Genomic DNA, 16,726 nt, shown 5'->3' on the forward strand with positions numbered 1-16,726 from the left:
ATCCACTACTTAGCGTTGTTAGTATTGTTATTATCACTAGAGGGCAACACTCTCTTATGCCTGGGAGGAGGCCTTATCCTCACCCAAAAGGTGCAGAACTGTCCCCTCATTCCAGGAGCTCTGGGACTTTCTCCTGTAGAGGAGAACACTGAGGAACAGAGAGATCTGTGGGTCTCAAATCCCAGGAGCTTCCTTTTGGCCTTGCCAGCCCCACTTGGTCTGATTTTGCCAGTTGTGCTCAAATCCCGATCAGCACTCAGATGCCCAGTCTATCCCATCGTGGCAGAAGGAGCCTGCTTCTCAGGGGAATGGGGAAATAGAGGGATGCTGACACGTAGCTTTGGTTTGTCTGAACATAACAGACACTTTCACAAGGCTATGCTGTTCGTCCCAAGCTTTGATTGTCTGGAGGTGTATGCATTCTACAAGGCCAGCTCCATTGATACAGGAGCCAGCTTCCTCCTTCACAAAGAATTGATTTCTGTATTACCTTATACCCCTTATCACAGTGAATTGTAGTTATAACTGATCTATCTATATATCCCATCAAATTGTTGATTCATGCATTCGACAAACATGGATTGCTTATTGCTTACTTACCATGTTCCAGGCTTTTTGCCAAACCCACGGTACAGTGGGAGCAAAACAGACAGGGTGCCTGCCCTTGTAGAGCTAACAGTCTAGTGAGGGAGGCAGGAGGGAAGCAAACAAAGAACTGCACAAAGCAACATGTAATTACACACTTGTGAGGTCTGAGGAAGGAGAAGGGCTCGCTGAGAGCATGTATGAGGGGGATCTGCCTCTTTCGGGAGTGAGAGAAGGTGCCGCTGATGAACGGACATTTGAACTGAGATCTGAAGATGAATAGGTGGTAAGTAGGCAAAGGCAGTGAAAAGAGCTTTCCATGCCAAAAGAACAGCAGTTGTGCAGGCCCCGAGAGGGGAAGAGCTCAGCTCCCAGGAGGAGCCATTTGTTCCTCGAGGGCCCAGCCTCTTTTTCATCTCTTCCTATAGCTCCAGGGCTGGCACACACAGATGCCAAATAAATGTCTGCTGAATTGAATTGTATGACATTTTGTCATGGAAAGCATCATAGGCTGGGGGTCAAAAGACTTAGCTTCTACTTTTTTCTGGGCAATTCAACTCAATTTTCCAACTGCTTACTGTGCGCCCACCATGCGCAAGGACCTGGGGCCAGGCCCCACTGGGGGATTGAAAGGTAAACAAAACTGTCTGTGCCCTTCAGCAGCACATGGCCGGGTGAAGTGGCTGACAGGTAGACAGGCCCCTTCCACTCTCTGTGCCTCTTTCTATCCAGTCCTAAAATGAGGGATTGGGACGACAGAATCTCTAAGGCCCCTTCCAGCTCTAACGGTCTTGACTTGCTTTTCCTCAAATGATGGCTGGTTAGATGGTAGAGGGACCAATGGAGCTGATTCTTCTATTTCTCCTGCCCTATGGCAGTCACATGGCATAGGACTGGGGAAATGCAGGCTTGGGTTCTGTTTATGGACCTTTCCTTTTACAAGGGTCTCAGGAGCAGTTAGGGCTTACTGCTTTTTGCTAGAATGTTCCAGCATTCAATGAACTTTTGTTTCTTTCTTTCCAGTCCCCTCTCCCCAAATACCTCCCCTCCTCAGTCTTCTTTTCTACATCTAGGACTGTGTTTTGCATATATCAGGGCTGGAAAGGGCCTTTACAATCATCTTATCCAACCTCTCCATCCAGTGTTTATATTCTCTATGCAACAGACCCTCCAAATGAGGCCGTGCAGCCACTATTTGAACACCTCCAATGACGGTGAACTCACCATCTTCATTAAGCTCTGCCTGTGAGAAGTTTCTTCCCTCTGGTAATCTATCTCCCTGTAATTTTCACCCATTGCTTCTGCCTGTGCCCTTTGAAACTAAGCAGAATAATTCCATTACATCGCCCCCATGATAGCCTATTGGATATTTGAAGCCAATAATCATGTCTTCAGAAGTCTACTCTCCTCTAGACCAAATATCATCTGTTCCTTCAAATGTTCTTCATTGGTTCAAATCCCCTTAGCATCTGTAAATATAGTTTAGTTTATGTAAGATTTATATTTCACCTGCCTTAAACTGATGTTAGGCAACTCATCAGTTACAACATGAAAGAAAGACAATTGGGGATTAAATTGTGGAAGAAAACAGACCAGAGCCCATGTAAAGGAAGCAGGAATAGATGTTGCCAGGTACCTAAAATGAACTGGATTATAATTGGACTTTGAATTTGGCTCGAAGTTTTATGGCAGCTAGGACAAAATTGGAAACACATAGGGTTATGTGGTTTTATGTTCTGACAGGATCAAGCTTACAAATTTTTCTTAAAATGAAACTCCAGACTAGCCTATTAGGATTCCTTTCTGTGAGACTGCTCAAGACTGACAGGTACTTTGGTTACGTCTTCCCCCTTCCCCCACTAGGGGGAAGGGGGCTGGAAGGATAATTAATTAGCCAAATGCTGTCTTAGTTTTAAGCACCACTATCTCTTTAGGGATCTCCACAGAGATGAGAGTCTTCCTTTTTGCTTCCCTTTTCCTTCTGCTATGTTCCTCACAGATGGTCACTTTCCTACCGTTCTGCTCTTTAAAGCCTGCAATCTTAAGACTCTGTGGAACACCAGACCTCAGGAAATAGCCCAAGTAAGGAATTGCAGTCTAATGGTCATACAGCAATCGTGCAAATCATTTATCTCTGTTCCTCAGTGTACTCATCTGAAAAAAAGGTCACTTCAGCTCTGATATTCTGGACTGTAAACTCCTTGAGGGAAAGATTAATGATTTTTTTTAAATTTTGATTTTCCCATCTTCTCTCTGGCAGCTAATAGATATATCAGAAGATCTGCTTATGGCGAGAGCTGTGAGAATCCAACAGGAAAACCCAAGTTGAACAGATGCCACCTTTGCATCTGAGGAAAACATTTCATGGCTCTCATTATCATGACGAGTTCTTGTTGACTGGATACTGGCAGTGGTGAGATGTCGTTTTCAGAGTTCTTTCCTGCTCTAGCTTCGCATTCCTTGGCAAAGCTGGCCCTAGGGTAAGGGGAGTTGGAGCAATCACACCAGGGACTGAGGCTTCTGGGAAATGGCTCCGGGAGGCAGCAGGCAGGAAAAGAAGGCAGTGCCACAGTCTCTGCTGAACAACAACAAATCAATACAAAACTCACCTTGTAATATGTAACATTTGGTGCATACAATATCCATGTAGACCCCCTCCCCTCCTACCATGTTACTCTCCCGCTCAAAAACTTTCCATGACTTTTCATTGCATATAAGAGAAGGTCCAGATGCTCCAGTTTGGCAATGGAGTCTTCTCGAAGCTGAATCAAGCCATACCTTTCCATCCCCTCCTATCCCTTACAACACACACACACACACACACACACACACACACACACACACACACACAGGTGCATCTCTCATGCTCTCTTCAACCAAATTACATGTGGTTCCCTAAACACACATTGTTTTCCTGACTCTGTTCCTTTCCTCCCACTGCATGTGGCTCCCTTCAACAGGTATTTCTCAGCCTATCACTTCTACCTATTGAAATCCTAAGCTCGGCTCCAATACTTTCCCATCCATAGAGACCTCCAAGCACCCCAGTCCTGGTGCCTCCATTCCAGCGCTTTGCACATTCTGTCTTGTTAGTCTTGTTTGTGACTTGTGGTTGTAGCTCTCTGACTAGACTGGGAGCTTCCTGAGGGCACAGGCTATGTCTGATTCACCCAGAGCTCTCCATCATCCTTCCCTGCTGTGTCTTTCTCCAGAGCACCATCTGTGCTGATGTTGAAGGGCTGCCGTAATAAAGTACCACAAACTGGGTGGCTTAAAACAACAGAGATTTATTCTCTCACAGTTCTGGGGGCTACAAGTCCGGAATCAACTGTTGGCAGGGCCGTGTTCCCTCTGAAAGCTCTAAGGAAGAATCCTTCCTTGCCTCTTCCTGGCTTCTGGGGGTTGCCAGCAACCCTTGGCATTCCTTGGCTTGTAGACTCCAATCTCCGCCTCCATATTTACATGGTGTTCTCCGTGTGTGTGTGTCCAAATTTCCCTCATAATGACACCAGTCATTGGATTAGGACTCACACTAATAGATTATGACCTCACCTTAACTTGGTTACATCTGCAAAGAAACTTCTTTCCAAATAAGGTCATATTCACAGAGTGAATATCAAGATTTGGGGATACTATTCAACCCAGTACACCATCCAACACGCTCTCTATGTTCTATTTATATATTGTCTCTCTCTCCTACTAGAATGTCAGCTCTATGAGGTTAGGGACTGTTGTCTATTTAGCTCATTGCTATATCCTCAGTGTCTGGAACAGTGCTTGACACATAGTTGACACTCAAGAAATATTTTGTGAATGAATATTTGTACCTATCTGCCCTCTGCCCCACAGGGAATCTGAATGAGAGAAGCAGGGATAAAGATGGGAATGCAGGTATTGCCTAGAACATAATGAGTGCTCTGTAAATGTTCACTGGATGAATAGAAGTATTTGATGGATATATTAATTAAACACTTACAGAGCACCTATTTTGTACAAGGTACTGAGGAAAGGTACAAAGAAGTGAGAAGGAAACATCTGAGCGTCTTGGCTATGCCTCTGTGTGACCCTGGGCAGATCATTCAAACTCTGGGTTTCACTTGCTTCACCCGTAAGATGGAGGTAAGTGTGTTTGTACGTGTAAAGTGTTTAGCACAGTGCCCAGAACATGGTAAGCACCAAAGACATGTTATTCATTACTGTGTAGTTGCTGTTATGTGCTAGACTCTGGGCAAGGTGTTTTTTTAAAAAAAAAAACAAACTGGCTTTATCTAGATATAATTGACATATCATAAAATTCCCCATTTTAAAATGTACAATTCAGTAGTTTTTAATTAACAGGGCTGTGCAAGCATCACTGCAATCTAATTTTAGAACATTTTCATTCTCCCTCCAAAAAACCCCATACCCATTAGCAGTTACTCCCCTTTCCCCAACCCATGCCCCAACCCCTGGCAACGATTACTCTACTTTTTATCTCTATGGATTTGCCTATTCTGAAATTTCATATAAATGGAATCATACAATATCTGACCCTTTGTATCTCTTTCAGCATAATGTTTTTGAGGTTCACCCATGTTTTAGGATGTATCAGTACGTCATTCCCTTTCACGGCTGAATAATATTCCATTGTGTGGCTATACCACATTTTGTTTACCCATTTATCGATAGACGAACATTCAGTTGTTTCTACTTTTTGGATATTATGAATAATGCTTCTATGAACATTCATATACAAGTCTTTGTGTGGACGTATGTTTTCATTTTTCTTGGGCACATACGTGGGAGTGGAATTCCTGGGTCATATGTTAACTCTATGTTTAACATTTTGAGAAACTTCCAAGCTGTTTTCCAAAGTGACTGCACCATTTTACATTCTCACCAGCAATGAATGAGGGTTCCAGTTTCTCCACATGCTCGTCAATATTTCTCTTTGTCTGTCCATTTTATTTTAGTTATCATAGTGGGTGTGAAGAGGTATCTCAGTGTGTGTGTGTGTGTGTGTGTGCGCGTGCGTGTGTTTTAAGAAGCCGATGTTTATTTTTCAACAACCCTACTTCCATTTTCTGTTTAAGAGCCTGTGGAAGAACAGCTTAAGACCACTCAGGGGTCATTCCTACCCACTCAGCGACCTGAGTGGTGGGAGCTGCAGACCAGTCTTCAGTGGCAGGCTGAGCACTCCAGTCTTCAGCAGGGAAATGCTGGATAGGCACAGAGGGCACCTGCATGCTTTCAGACCAGTCTGCGACCTCGAGTTTAGCAGCAGTAAACTCAGGAGCTGAAGAAGTCCATTCACCCTGAAATTCCTCCTTGGTCACAACCTTTGCTGCAGCAGCTGCTCTTCCTTTTCAGTCTCTTCAGATCTTTGTAGAAGTAGAGATCAGACATGACCTCCCATAGATGCTCATGGGAGATGGTGCCACACATGCGCAGAACTTCCCAGGCCAGCGTACACCACATCAGACCCACTGAGTGGGCTCCCTTTTTGTTGCATGGGAAGGCAAAGTCCACGTGGCACAGAGGAGAATCTGTGTTACACAGAGGCATGGTAGGCAGGTTAACATAAGACATCTCTGTGTGAGGCCAGTGGTTAGCCCTGGGATCAGTAACCACCAGAAGTCGTGGCTCCCTGAAGGTGTCCTAGATCTGGTTAGTGAAGGTTCCAGGAGTGAAGGGGCCAGGAATGGGAGTGGCCTTGATGGCAGCAGCACACTTCAGCACAGCTCGCTGGCTAGTATTTCTGGAGGACATGACACTAACATCAGCCAGGTTTTCAATGGCGACAATGGCACAAGCCATAGCAGAAGCTTCTCCCAGGTTCTCTTCAGATTTATTATGTAGATGCCATCACTTTTCCTTATGTAGATGCACTGTTCCATTTGGAAGTCAAGGTTGGTGCCACCTAAGTGGTTCTCAGCTGCAAGGAATTTAAGTACATCCTCCTTTTTCACCTGCAAGACATCAGGGGCTCCGGACACTGTAAAAGTTCCTCTTTAAGTTATGATGGGAACTCAGAACAATGCCTTATGGGTAGCACGGAAAGCTTGTGTGGTTTTGATCTGCATTTCCGTGGCGGCTAATGATATTGAGCATCCTTTCATGTGCTTATTGGTCATTTGTACATCTTCTTTGGAGAAGTGTCTATTTAAACCCTTTGCCCATTAAAAAAAATTGAGTTGTCTTTTTTGTTGACCTGTGAGAGTTCTTTACATATTCTGGACACAAAGCCCTTAGATATATCATTTGCAAATATTACCTCCCATACTGTGGGTTATCTCTTCTGTGTTAAATGTTTTTGCATGCTTTTTTCCAAGACCACCTCTGTGAGGTAGGTGTTATTGATAGGGAAATGGAAGTTCAGAAAGGAGAAGATGGAATTTAAATCTAGTTTTGTGTGACAGTAAAACTCGTACCTTCTCCTCTACCCCAACCTGCCCACAAAGATGAGTGACAACATGTTTCTGGCTTTAAGGAACTCATCTGGCGGAGGACATAAAACAAGAACACAAATGAATGTGCTATGAAGCAGAGTTCCACTTGTCCCACAAGTGCCACAAGAAAGGTGTAGGGGAAATGCAGTAGGAAGTCAAGAGGAGAGAGAAAGCGAGCACTTCTGGCTGGGGAAATCGGAGCTGGCTTTGGCATGCTGGCATTTAAGTCCTGAAGGCTGGGTATAGTTTCATTGGATGGAGATGATGGACTGAAAGAAGGAGAGCATTTCCAAAGGAGAGCAGAAAATGAGGGTTGAATGAAGGAATGGAGCTTTGATCCTGAGATTGGCTGCCATGGGGAGTCCCAGGGCTTGCTGGGATGGGAGATCCTGGGACTGCCTTGGTTGGAGGACAAGGAACTGGCTAACCCGTGGGATCCTGGGGTGGGCTGGGATAGGGGAACTGGGCATTGGCTTGGATGAGAGTTTAGGGGCGGCTGGAGTAAGGGATGCCTGTGATGTTGTGTGTGGGAGGTGCAGTGTACCAGGGTCTGCCTGGGATGGGGGAGATGGGGACTGGCTGGGCTGGAGGGACACAGGCCTGGCTGGGATGGGGAGATGGTCCAGAGACCGGCTAGGATGAGAGATCCAGCGACTGCCCATGACATGGGCTGGGGGGTGGTCGCCTGAGATAGGTCCAGGCGTTGGAGGGGATGGGGAATCCGATACTGGGCTTGGCAGACTCAGGGAATGGGGAGTCCGTGGAATGCCTGAACCTGGGGTCTCCCTGGCATGGGGGTTCCTGGGATGTCTTCGGTGAAGATCTTGGGCCTGGCGGACCCGAGGGACATGGGAATGGATTGGGATAGAGGGCTTCGTTAGGCTGCATTAAGTGAGGACCGGGACTGATGGAATGGAGAGATCTCTGACAGTTCCTGATGGGACTAGGCCTGGCTTGGCCTGGGTGCCTCGAGGCGGGTCGGGCTTCGGGTGCGGGTGGCAGCTGCAGGTGGGGCACGCGGGGGCGGCCTGGGCGAGCAGGGTTGGGGCGGGGGCGGGGGGCGGGCCAGCGGCCGGGGCGGTCCCGCGCGGCCGCGCTGCGCAGTGACTCCGCAGCGGGCGGAGCGCCGTGGGCAGCGTCCTCCCTAGCCGTGGCGGTGGTGGTGGCGGCGGCGGCAGCGGTAGCGGCAGCCGCAGCCTCAGCTCCTGCTACCGGTGCCGCCGGCCCCAGCGCTGTCTCCCGGGCCCCCCCGGGCCCCCGGGCCCTCGAGCCCGGTGCGTGCCCTCGCGTCCCGCCGGCCCCCTCCCCCGGCTGGGCCCGGGGGAGGGTGGCGCCGTGAGCGAGCGGGGACTGGGCTCTCTTGCCCGTTCCCCTGCCCCTGGGCCGCCAGAATGGAGGCGGGGTCGGGGCCCCCGGGCGGTCCGGGATCAGAGAGCCCCAACCGGGCGGTGGAGTATCTGCTGGAGCTGAACAACATCATCGAGAGCCAGCAGCAGCTGCTGGAGACCCAGCGTCGGCGCATCGAAGAGCTGGAGGGCCAGCTGGACCAGCTCACCCAGGAGAACCGCGACCTGAGGGAGGAGAGCCAGCTGCACCGCGGGGAGCTGCACCGGGACCCCCACGGCGCGCGGGATAGCCCCGGCCGCGAGAGCCAGTATCAGAACCTGCGCGAGACCCAGTTCCACCACCGCGAGCTGCGGGAGAGCCAGTTCCACCAGGCGGCCCGGGACGTGGGCTACCCGAACCGGGAAGGCGCCTACCAGAACCGAGAGGCTGTGTATCGGGACAAGGAGCGGGACGCCTCATACCCGCTCCAGGACACTAGCGGTTACCCAGCCCGCGAACGCGACGTTGCCCAGTGCCACCTGCACCACGAGAACCCAGCCCTGGGTCGTGAGCGTGGCGGGCGGGAGGCCGGGCCAGCGCACCCGGGCCGAGAGAAGGAAGCTGGCTATTCGGCGGCGGTGGGCGTGGGGCCCCGGCCACCGCGGGAGCGGGGCCAGCTGAGCCGTGGCGCATCCAGGAGTTCCAGCCCCGGGGCCGGCGGTGGTCACAGCACCAGTACCAGCACCAGTCCGGCCACAACCCTCCAGAGAAAGTAAGGAACGTGTGTTTGTACCCCCCGGCTCTTCCCCTCTAGTTCCCTCTCCAACTTGTCCGCCTGGTAAAGTAAGAAGCCAGTGTCTGATTCCATGTCCTTTTCTCCTGTCCCAGCCTGTCAGGAGAAGCCAGGTCCCCCTCATGCAGCGACACCCCTTCTCTAGTCACCCCAGACGGGGCTGGTCGGATGAGTGCAGGCGTCTCTTCTTTCTCAAAACCGTGGCCAGTGAGGGCCTAGAGCGGTCATCACCCCCTCCACTTCCTTCACCCCCTGGCTGTATCCTTGCCAGAAGATGGTTTTTCTTTTACTTATTTATTTTGAATATGCTGGTTGGGATTTTTATTGTCTGCGATGTTGTCAAGTCAGACCCCCAAGGGAAAGAAAGCCCTCCCCCCACTTTTTTTTTTTTTTTGGCCTATTCGGGTCTCTTCTGTAGGTCCTTAGTGCAGGCCTGATCTTGTCTCCTCCGGCTGCCTCAGCTCCATCCTTTCCCAGGGAGGCGGGTGGGGGCCAGAACGCCTGCTGGAGGTTGAGACATCCCTCTGAGGAGAACTGCCGTACATCCTGGCTGGGAGAGCAAAGATGGGGGAGCAAAGATGGAGGCCTGACCCTTGGCTGGTTCCTCAAAGACCACCCCCTCTCCACCCCCAAGAAAAACACCACCCAATTAAACAGTGTACCAGAAAGGGAAGTCTACAGATCTTTCCTCTTTTGGATCAGAGCCAGTTTCTGTGCTAGGGTCTGTGTGTCTGCCTATTTGGGACACCTTGGCAATATCTCTTGGGTTGGTGGGCCATGGGCTGGGTGCACTTCTTCCATGCAGATACCATGGTGAGCTGGCTGGGATGAATGTCAGGCTGAGAGAGTCAAGGGCACGCAGGCTCACAGGGCTGCCCTAAAGGCTTCCTGATTTCTGTTCCGCTGTACTGGAGACAACGCTGAACTGGGAGTTAGGAGACCCGGCTTCCCCTTCCAGCTCTGCGACCTTGACTGAGTCCCTTCCTCTCTCAGGCCATCAGTTCCCTCATATCTTTCTAAAAGGCAAGGTCTGCCTTAAATGCTCTTTGAGGACCCCTCCTGCTTAGATTTGATGGTTCTGTGGCTAATCCAGCCACACTACAGAGCAAGTCTGAAGTCCTCTAGCGAATGGACAGCCTTCCCCCTTCTCTCACTGCTCAGCTGGTCCTACCATGTGCCACAACCAGTAGAGTGTCTCTTGGAGGCTGGGCTGGGGGTGGGGAAGCCTTCTGCCTCAGGAAATCTGCTGGGAGACAGCTCTCTGCAACTCCCCCGTGGTGAGGCAGCAGGCTGGGGTGCTGGGTTGAGATGGCTGCGCCCCAGGAGCAGCAGCTGCAGCTCGAGGGCTCGGTTGGGCTCCACTGCAGTGCACCCTCAGCTGAATTTTGGTGTGGGCTGCCCCAGAGTAGTCTTGGGGTGAGGGAGATGGGCTCTCCTGTCCAGGTGGGGCTGCTGGGAACTGATTCCTGGAGGACTGCCTGAGTGCGGCTTGGGGCCCCACACTGGAGGAAGGGTCCAGCTCAGTCAAGCAAGGCCCTTTCAGGAGAGGGCCATGGTGGGGTGGGGGCAGTGGGCGACTTGATGGGCATTGTGGTCCTTGAGCTTGGGCTGCAGAAGACTTTTCTATCGTGGTCAGGCCAGTGATAGAGGAAGCAGCCTCCTTATGTGTGGCTCCAGGGAGCAGAACCAGGAGCAGTGGGAAAATTTGGTGTAAATCAGGAAGAACTTTCCAATCTGGCCATCTGCAGCACCATGTGGGGGTGGGGGCTGGCTGAATGTGTCCAGCAGAGGCCCAGTGGGGGTCAGAGAGAGCTGGAGAAAGCATAATTCCTGAATCGGTATAAAGCCCAGTGAAATGACCTAAGTCTTCCCCAATTCCAGGATTCTCTTACCCTCAGATTCTCTATCTACAGACCTGGGTCTGAATCTCTTGGCTGGCTGGGAGCCCGTTTGCTCTTGAGCTCTGTGCTTCTGCCATCCATGCAAGCCTGCCTCTTGGTCCTTCCCTCTTTTTGTGCACCCTCCAGGCTGTTTGTTGGATTTCCTTGCTTCACATTTCCTGCTGGATTAATAAGGGGATTTAAATAGTACTTTGAATTTCTCCTAACCATATATTCAATATTTGCACATCCATTTTTACCTTTTTTGGTCCTCACAACAGGCCCTGTGCAGTGAGCGTTAGCAACTCCATTTTAGAGATGGGGAAACTGAGGCTCCAAGGGGGAGGGACGTTGCTCAAGGTTATGCTGCTGGTTCCTAATGGAGCTGGGACTAGAACCCAAGTCCGCTTGTCTCCGAGGCCTGTTGTTTTTCCACTAGAGCTCTCCAACCCACAGGAATCTCTTGGCATCAGGACCTGGCCAGGTCACGAACTGGGAGAGGCCAGGAGAACCTTAGGTATCTAGAGGATTTGAGCTAAAGGAGATGACTCTTGGATGAGTGGAGGAGTCAACAGGGGAGGGGAGAAGGCTATGTCTCCCTCCTTTCCACTCTCCTTCCCAGCCAGGCGTCAGGAGGGCCTGTTGATGCAGTAGCCATTGCTGCCACCACAGCTGCTGCAAGGGACTCCTGTGCCAAGCCTGTTCTGTGTCTGTAAGGAGTGGGTGAGAAGGCTGCTGCTGGAAGCCAGGGCAGGCAGGGTGGGAGTTTAGCAGCAGAGGCTGCAGCATTGGGGGAGGATAGGTAGAGCCGGTACAGGCTGGGCGCTTCTGGTCCCCAGGCTCCCTCTGGTGGAGGAAGAGGGGAGAGACGGGCCTAGGCCCAGCTGCCGCTTGTTGAGGGCCGCTTTGCCTAGGGACTTATTCAGTCCTCCCAATGACCATGAGTGTCTGTCACCACAATCCACATTTTTACAGCTGAAGAAACTGAGGGCTCAGGGAAGTGAAGCAACACACCAGAGGTCACACTACCCATAAGACAGACTCCTGGTCCTGTGAACTTTCCCTATATGGTTGATAGCAGCTGTCATGTCCACTCCCACCCATGTCATGCCCCCAGGATTCCCACCTCCTCCCGCACTGTCTCATCTGGACAGGTTTCTGGATGCCAGGCTGCCTTCTGCTGTGCTCTGGGTGTGGCCTTTCTAGTGCAGCATAGAGCCAGATGAGGCCTGACTTCCTGCTGGCCGCTGGTCCTCTGTATGTGAGGGCTTTGCTTGTTTGTTTTTCAGTAGCTGCTGGTCTCCACCAATGCTCAGGTCTTTTTCTTTGGGATTGTTGCCTCTCTCCAGATGATTAGAGAAGGGCTGTGCTTTGGCGTTGATCTTGGCCTGACCCTCCTTGCAGGTCTGGTGCCTGGAATGATTTATAGGCGTGCTGGGGGCCACTGCTCAGTTGCTCCACGCTGAAGAGAGCTGCATTTCCCATACTTTTTGCATGGGCCTAGCTCTGGCTCTACTGTGGGCGGTGGGGGGCTAAGGCTGGTTTGGTGGTAACTGCATACTCTGCCCCCACCCCATGCCCGCCCTGCAAGCTGGCTCACTTTGGGGGACAGCTACCAGAGGGGCCAGCCTGTTCTTGACAGCCAGGGCAATGTGTGATCTACCACATGGCTGCTGGCCTGTCTCCTGTGTGCAATGGGGTGTCAGAGTGCTCCCCGCAGGAGCTAAGGGCACTGGGAGGGAGGGAGAGAGTGGGCCCAGGGAGGGGCCCTGGGGAAGTCTGTCTTCTTTGGGGTCTTGAGGATTCTTCCCAGGGGGATTCTCTCCTTCTTCCCAGGAGGAAAAACCATTTACTGTCCCCCTACTGTGTTGGAAGCCTTATACTTGTGTGGGAGGAAATGATAATGTCGAGTTGAATGAGAATTAGAGGAGTCTTGCTTCTCTGTCTAGATCCTGGGCAAGAATGGGGTTGTTTTCATCCACAAACATTTCTTGGCTGTGTGCACAGAGCAGAAGGGGCCACCAGGCTCAGCAAACACCGTGCTCTCTGTCCTGGAGAGCCCCTCTCCCCCTGGCCAGAGACACAGGGTTCCAGGCCTGCCCATTGCGATGGTACTCAGGACAAAATGAGTAGCAAGGGTGGTGAGGAATGGAGGTTTTTCGGACGAAGGAGAGATCAGGTCAGGCCAGGCCACTGGTCGAGGACCCGGGAGGGGAGCTCTGAAGAGAGTGGGTGTCTTCTGGTGTCCAATGGAGGGCGAGGTAGGAGTAAAACTGGACCCAGGCTTGCTCTCTGCTACTCTTTCATCTGTCCCACACCCTGCCTGCTGTGGCCTCTGAATTTGCTGGGAGTGTAGTAAAGGCATGGAGCATGGCGAAAAGGCCACACGCGTCCTGAGTGAATCTCAGCCAGGCACCACCCTATGTGGCTTTATGTAATAATAGCTAACATTTTTTTTAAACTGCATTTACTGTGTGCCAAGCACTATTTGTTCTAAGCGCTTTCCATGTATTAGTTCATTCAGTCTTCACATGAATCCTTTGATGTAGATATTGTTGTTAAATCTGCTTTACAGATGAGGAAACTAAGGACCAGAAAGGTTGTTTAACTTACCCAAGGTCACTCAATGAATAAGCAGCAGAAGTGAGAAGGAGCTAAAAGGATTCCAGGTGGTCGGGCCCCACAGTCTGCCTGCCTCCTTCTTACCCACCATGCAGTATTGCCTCTTATCTCATTCGCAGAGTCCCTTCCAGGTGGGTGTTATTATTATCCTCATTTTTCAGACGAGGAAACAAGAATCAGAGAGGTGCGGTGACCTGCCTGAGGTTACACAACTGCATGGGCCCAGAACTGTCTGGCTCCCGAGCCCATGGTACACCATTGCCTCCTGCAGGCTGGGTATGAAGATGTTGAAGATACTCCAGGCATGGCTCCGGGCTTGCCCCAGCAGAGCTCTGGGGACCACTGCTTGAGTCAGGCTCCCTCTCCTGATGGCCTCCTGGATTTTTGCCGTAGTCTTCTAATAGATGCCCCTCCTGCTCTTGCTCCATCAAGCCTCTGATGAGGTACGGCCAGGCCAAGGTTTCTGCAGAGCTCCAGTGGTTTCACTGTCTCTTGGCCTGCAGGAGAATGTTCAGACTCCTCTGCCTGCCATGCACAGTCCTCTTGGGATCTGCCCCCAACTTGCCTTTCTCTTCTCATTTTTTCATAGTCCCCTTTACATAGACCGGGCTGCAGCCAGACTGGCCTGTGTGCCCCAACGTTAGCTCACGCAGCCTTCTAATGACCTCTAGGTCTTTGCTAATGATGTTCTCTTCTCCTGGGCTGCTCCATCTAGTTCCCAGGCTGAGGCCTGCTGTTACCTCTCCCATCCTGTCATCTCTCCCATGTTTTTTCTTTCTTTTTTTTTTTTTAAAGATTTTATTTTTCCTTTTTCTCCCCAAAGCCCCCCAGTACATAGTTGTATATTCTTCGTTGTGGGTCCCTCTAGTTGTGGCATGTGGGACGCTGCCTCAGCGTGGCTTGACGAGCAGTGCCATGTCTGCGCCCAGGATTCGAACCAACGAAACACTGGGCCGACTGCAGCGGAGCGCGTGAACTTAACCACTCGGCCACGGGGCCAGCCCCTCTCCCGTGTTTTTTCGCTGGTCGCTCCCAGTGCTCGGTCTATCCCTGACCCTTGAAATGAGCACTTTGCCCCTTTTTGTACCTTGATGGTTATTTGTTTACATCTTGTGTCCTACTACATCGAGAGCCCCTTCAGATTGAGATTTAATGACATATATCAAGTGCATTTTGTGTCAGTCCCTGGACTAGGAGCTGTGGGCATGAAGGAGCTGGAAACACATAGCACAGCACATAGTAGCTGCTCAATAAATGCTGAGTAGACAAATGAATGTCAGATTAAGTCCTGGTGCACTAATAGCCAGAGATGCCTAAGTTTTTCTTCATTCCAGGACTCCTCTAGAGATGACTCAACTTCAGAATTCTCTTGGCTTCTGTATGGCTTTTTCCTCGTGCTCCCTGGAGCTGTTTGGCCTCTGCTCTCTGTGCTCCTCACGCTCACCAGCCTCCCAGTTGGTAGAATGTCAGGGTAGCAGACTCAGACTAGTCTTTGGAGACATTTAGGCCAATCTGCTTATTGTTAGCTCTCCCTCCTGTGCCACGGCCATGTCATACGTGGTCTGGACCCTCAACATAAGATCTTCTGTTCTGAAAGGAGCAAAGAGGCCTGTGTAGGACCTGTGTGCAGTTCGCCCAGTCCAGCGGGACGTTACTTATTTGTCTGTCAAATCTGTATTGGGCTCAAACCCTGGGCTGGACACAGTGTCTTGGAGTCGGAATAAGGTGCAGCCCCTCTGGCTCATTCCCTGCTGTCTTCCCTGGCAGAATCATAAACATTGGTCATGGGGAAGAATGATGAATAAATGACTTCCTTCCTCTTTTGAGGTAACTCATTTAGGGCAAGAGCATTTGCTAGTTACTCGAACTTCCTCACGGTGTTTGGTCTCTCCTCAAGCATCCATGTTGAAAGCATTTACACAGGGAAGCCCATTCTCAAACACTTAGCTGAAGCTCTCTGGGACCTTAGCATTTGAAGAAAGTGTGGTGCTGTGGAAGGAGGATTTTGTGTGACTCTAGGCAAGTCACTTAACTTCCAGAGCCTCAGTTTTCTCAAGTAGTAAATGGGGATAAAACTGTATTTTTGGATATACAAGATTCGTCTTGCCCCGCCCCCACAAAAATGTATCAGGAAATTTCCTGGCTGCCTAGCACACCCATCGAGGTCCTGATCAGGATGGAAGACTGAGAGACAAGGACGGAAAATAATACGTGAGGCTGCCCTGCCCCCTGGAGGTGGACTGTAGCAAACCAAACAACCCAGCCGAGGTTGTCGCATCACATTCTTTTCAAAACAAAGATGACAAGCCAGAGCTACGTGGCCCATCAGGATGATTTTGCTACCATTTTAGAAGGAAATGTATCACCATTATCACCTGATATGTACCATTTCACTAATATCAACCACATTTCTTTGCAGCTATGTGATTTTTATACCTTTTTTTGAGGGATAATATGACTACATATCTGGGCCTGGTAATTTCCTGCTGGATTCCAGGATGCAGTATACTGCATTCACTTAAATAAAACCAATATTTTCCTCTATATAACCACTTTAAAATTATTGTCATTATATCTGTGATAAAAAGTACCTAATTTCTTCCTTCCCCAAAATTTCCTTATAAAACTGGGAGGCATGTCACACAACTGTATATGTATAGGTGTAGGTATAGGTATAGGTATATGCTAACCAATTCATAAGTAACCCATATTATCGTGATTGTTGTGAGAATTAAATAAGATGACATATATGAAGTGTTCAGCACATAGTGCATGTTTAGTCAGTGATAGGCATTTTTATTATTAATAATAACTTTGCAAAAATGCCATGGAAGGGCAGGAGGGAGAAGCCATGTGGGAGCTCACCACATTTCTGAGAGAGAGGTCAGTCCAGTGAATATTGTGTGCCTCATATGTGCCATGCCTTGTGCTATTGCAGGTAGGGAGTGCTGTAATTAGTATTAGTTAGTTCCTGGCTTCAGGGTGCTCACAGTTTTGTGGAGAAGATGACCGTGGGGGCAGCCCTGTGGCCGAGTGGTTAAAATTTGCGTGCTCTGCTTTGGTGGCCCAAGGTTCGCTGGTTCAGATCCTGG

The 16,726-nt window shown here is 50.2% G+C and overlaps 1 protein-coding gene and 1 pseudogene across 5 annotated transcripts in view; one reads left to right on the forward strand and one right to left on the reverse strand.

Annotated features, from left to right (window-relative positions):
- Positions 1 to 5,675: 5,675 nt before the first annotated feature.
- LOC100061494 (small ribosomal subunit protein uS2 pseudogene) lies at positions 5,676 to 7,675 on the reverse strand (annotated as a pseudogene).
- A 431-nt stretch (positions 7,676 to 8,106) lies between these two features.
- The window catches only part of IQSEC2 (IQ motif and Sec7 domain ArfGEF 2), a 78,126-nt gene continuing 69,506 nt past the window's right edge, over positions 8,107 to 16,726 (forward strand). For 2 of the 5 annotated variants that reach the window (XM_023634196.2, XM_070257059.1), the window contains exon 1: positions 8,107 to 9,111. In XM_023634196.2, coding sequence (XP_023489964.1) covers positions 8,405 to 9,111 — 707 coding nt within the window. In that variant the 5' untranslated portion in view covers positions 8,107 to 8,404. The remainder of the gene's footprint in view (positions 9,112 to 16,726) is intronic. The other 3 variants (XM_023634195.2, XM_023634201.2, XM_070257056.1) reach the window with 2 other exon arrangements.

The sequence above is a fragment of the Equus caballus genome, chromosome X, assembly GCF_041296265.1.
Source record: "Equus caballus isolate H_3958 breed thoroughbred chromosome X, TB-T2T, whole genome shotgun sequence".
NCBI lineage: Eukaryota > Metazoa > Chordata > Mammalia > Perissodactyla > Equidae > Equus > Equus caballus.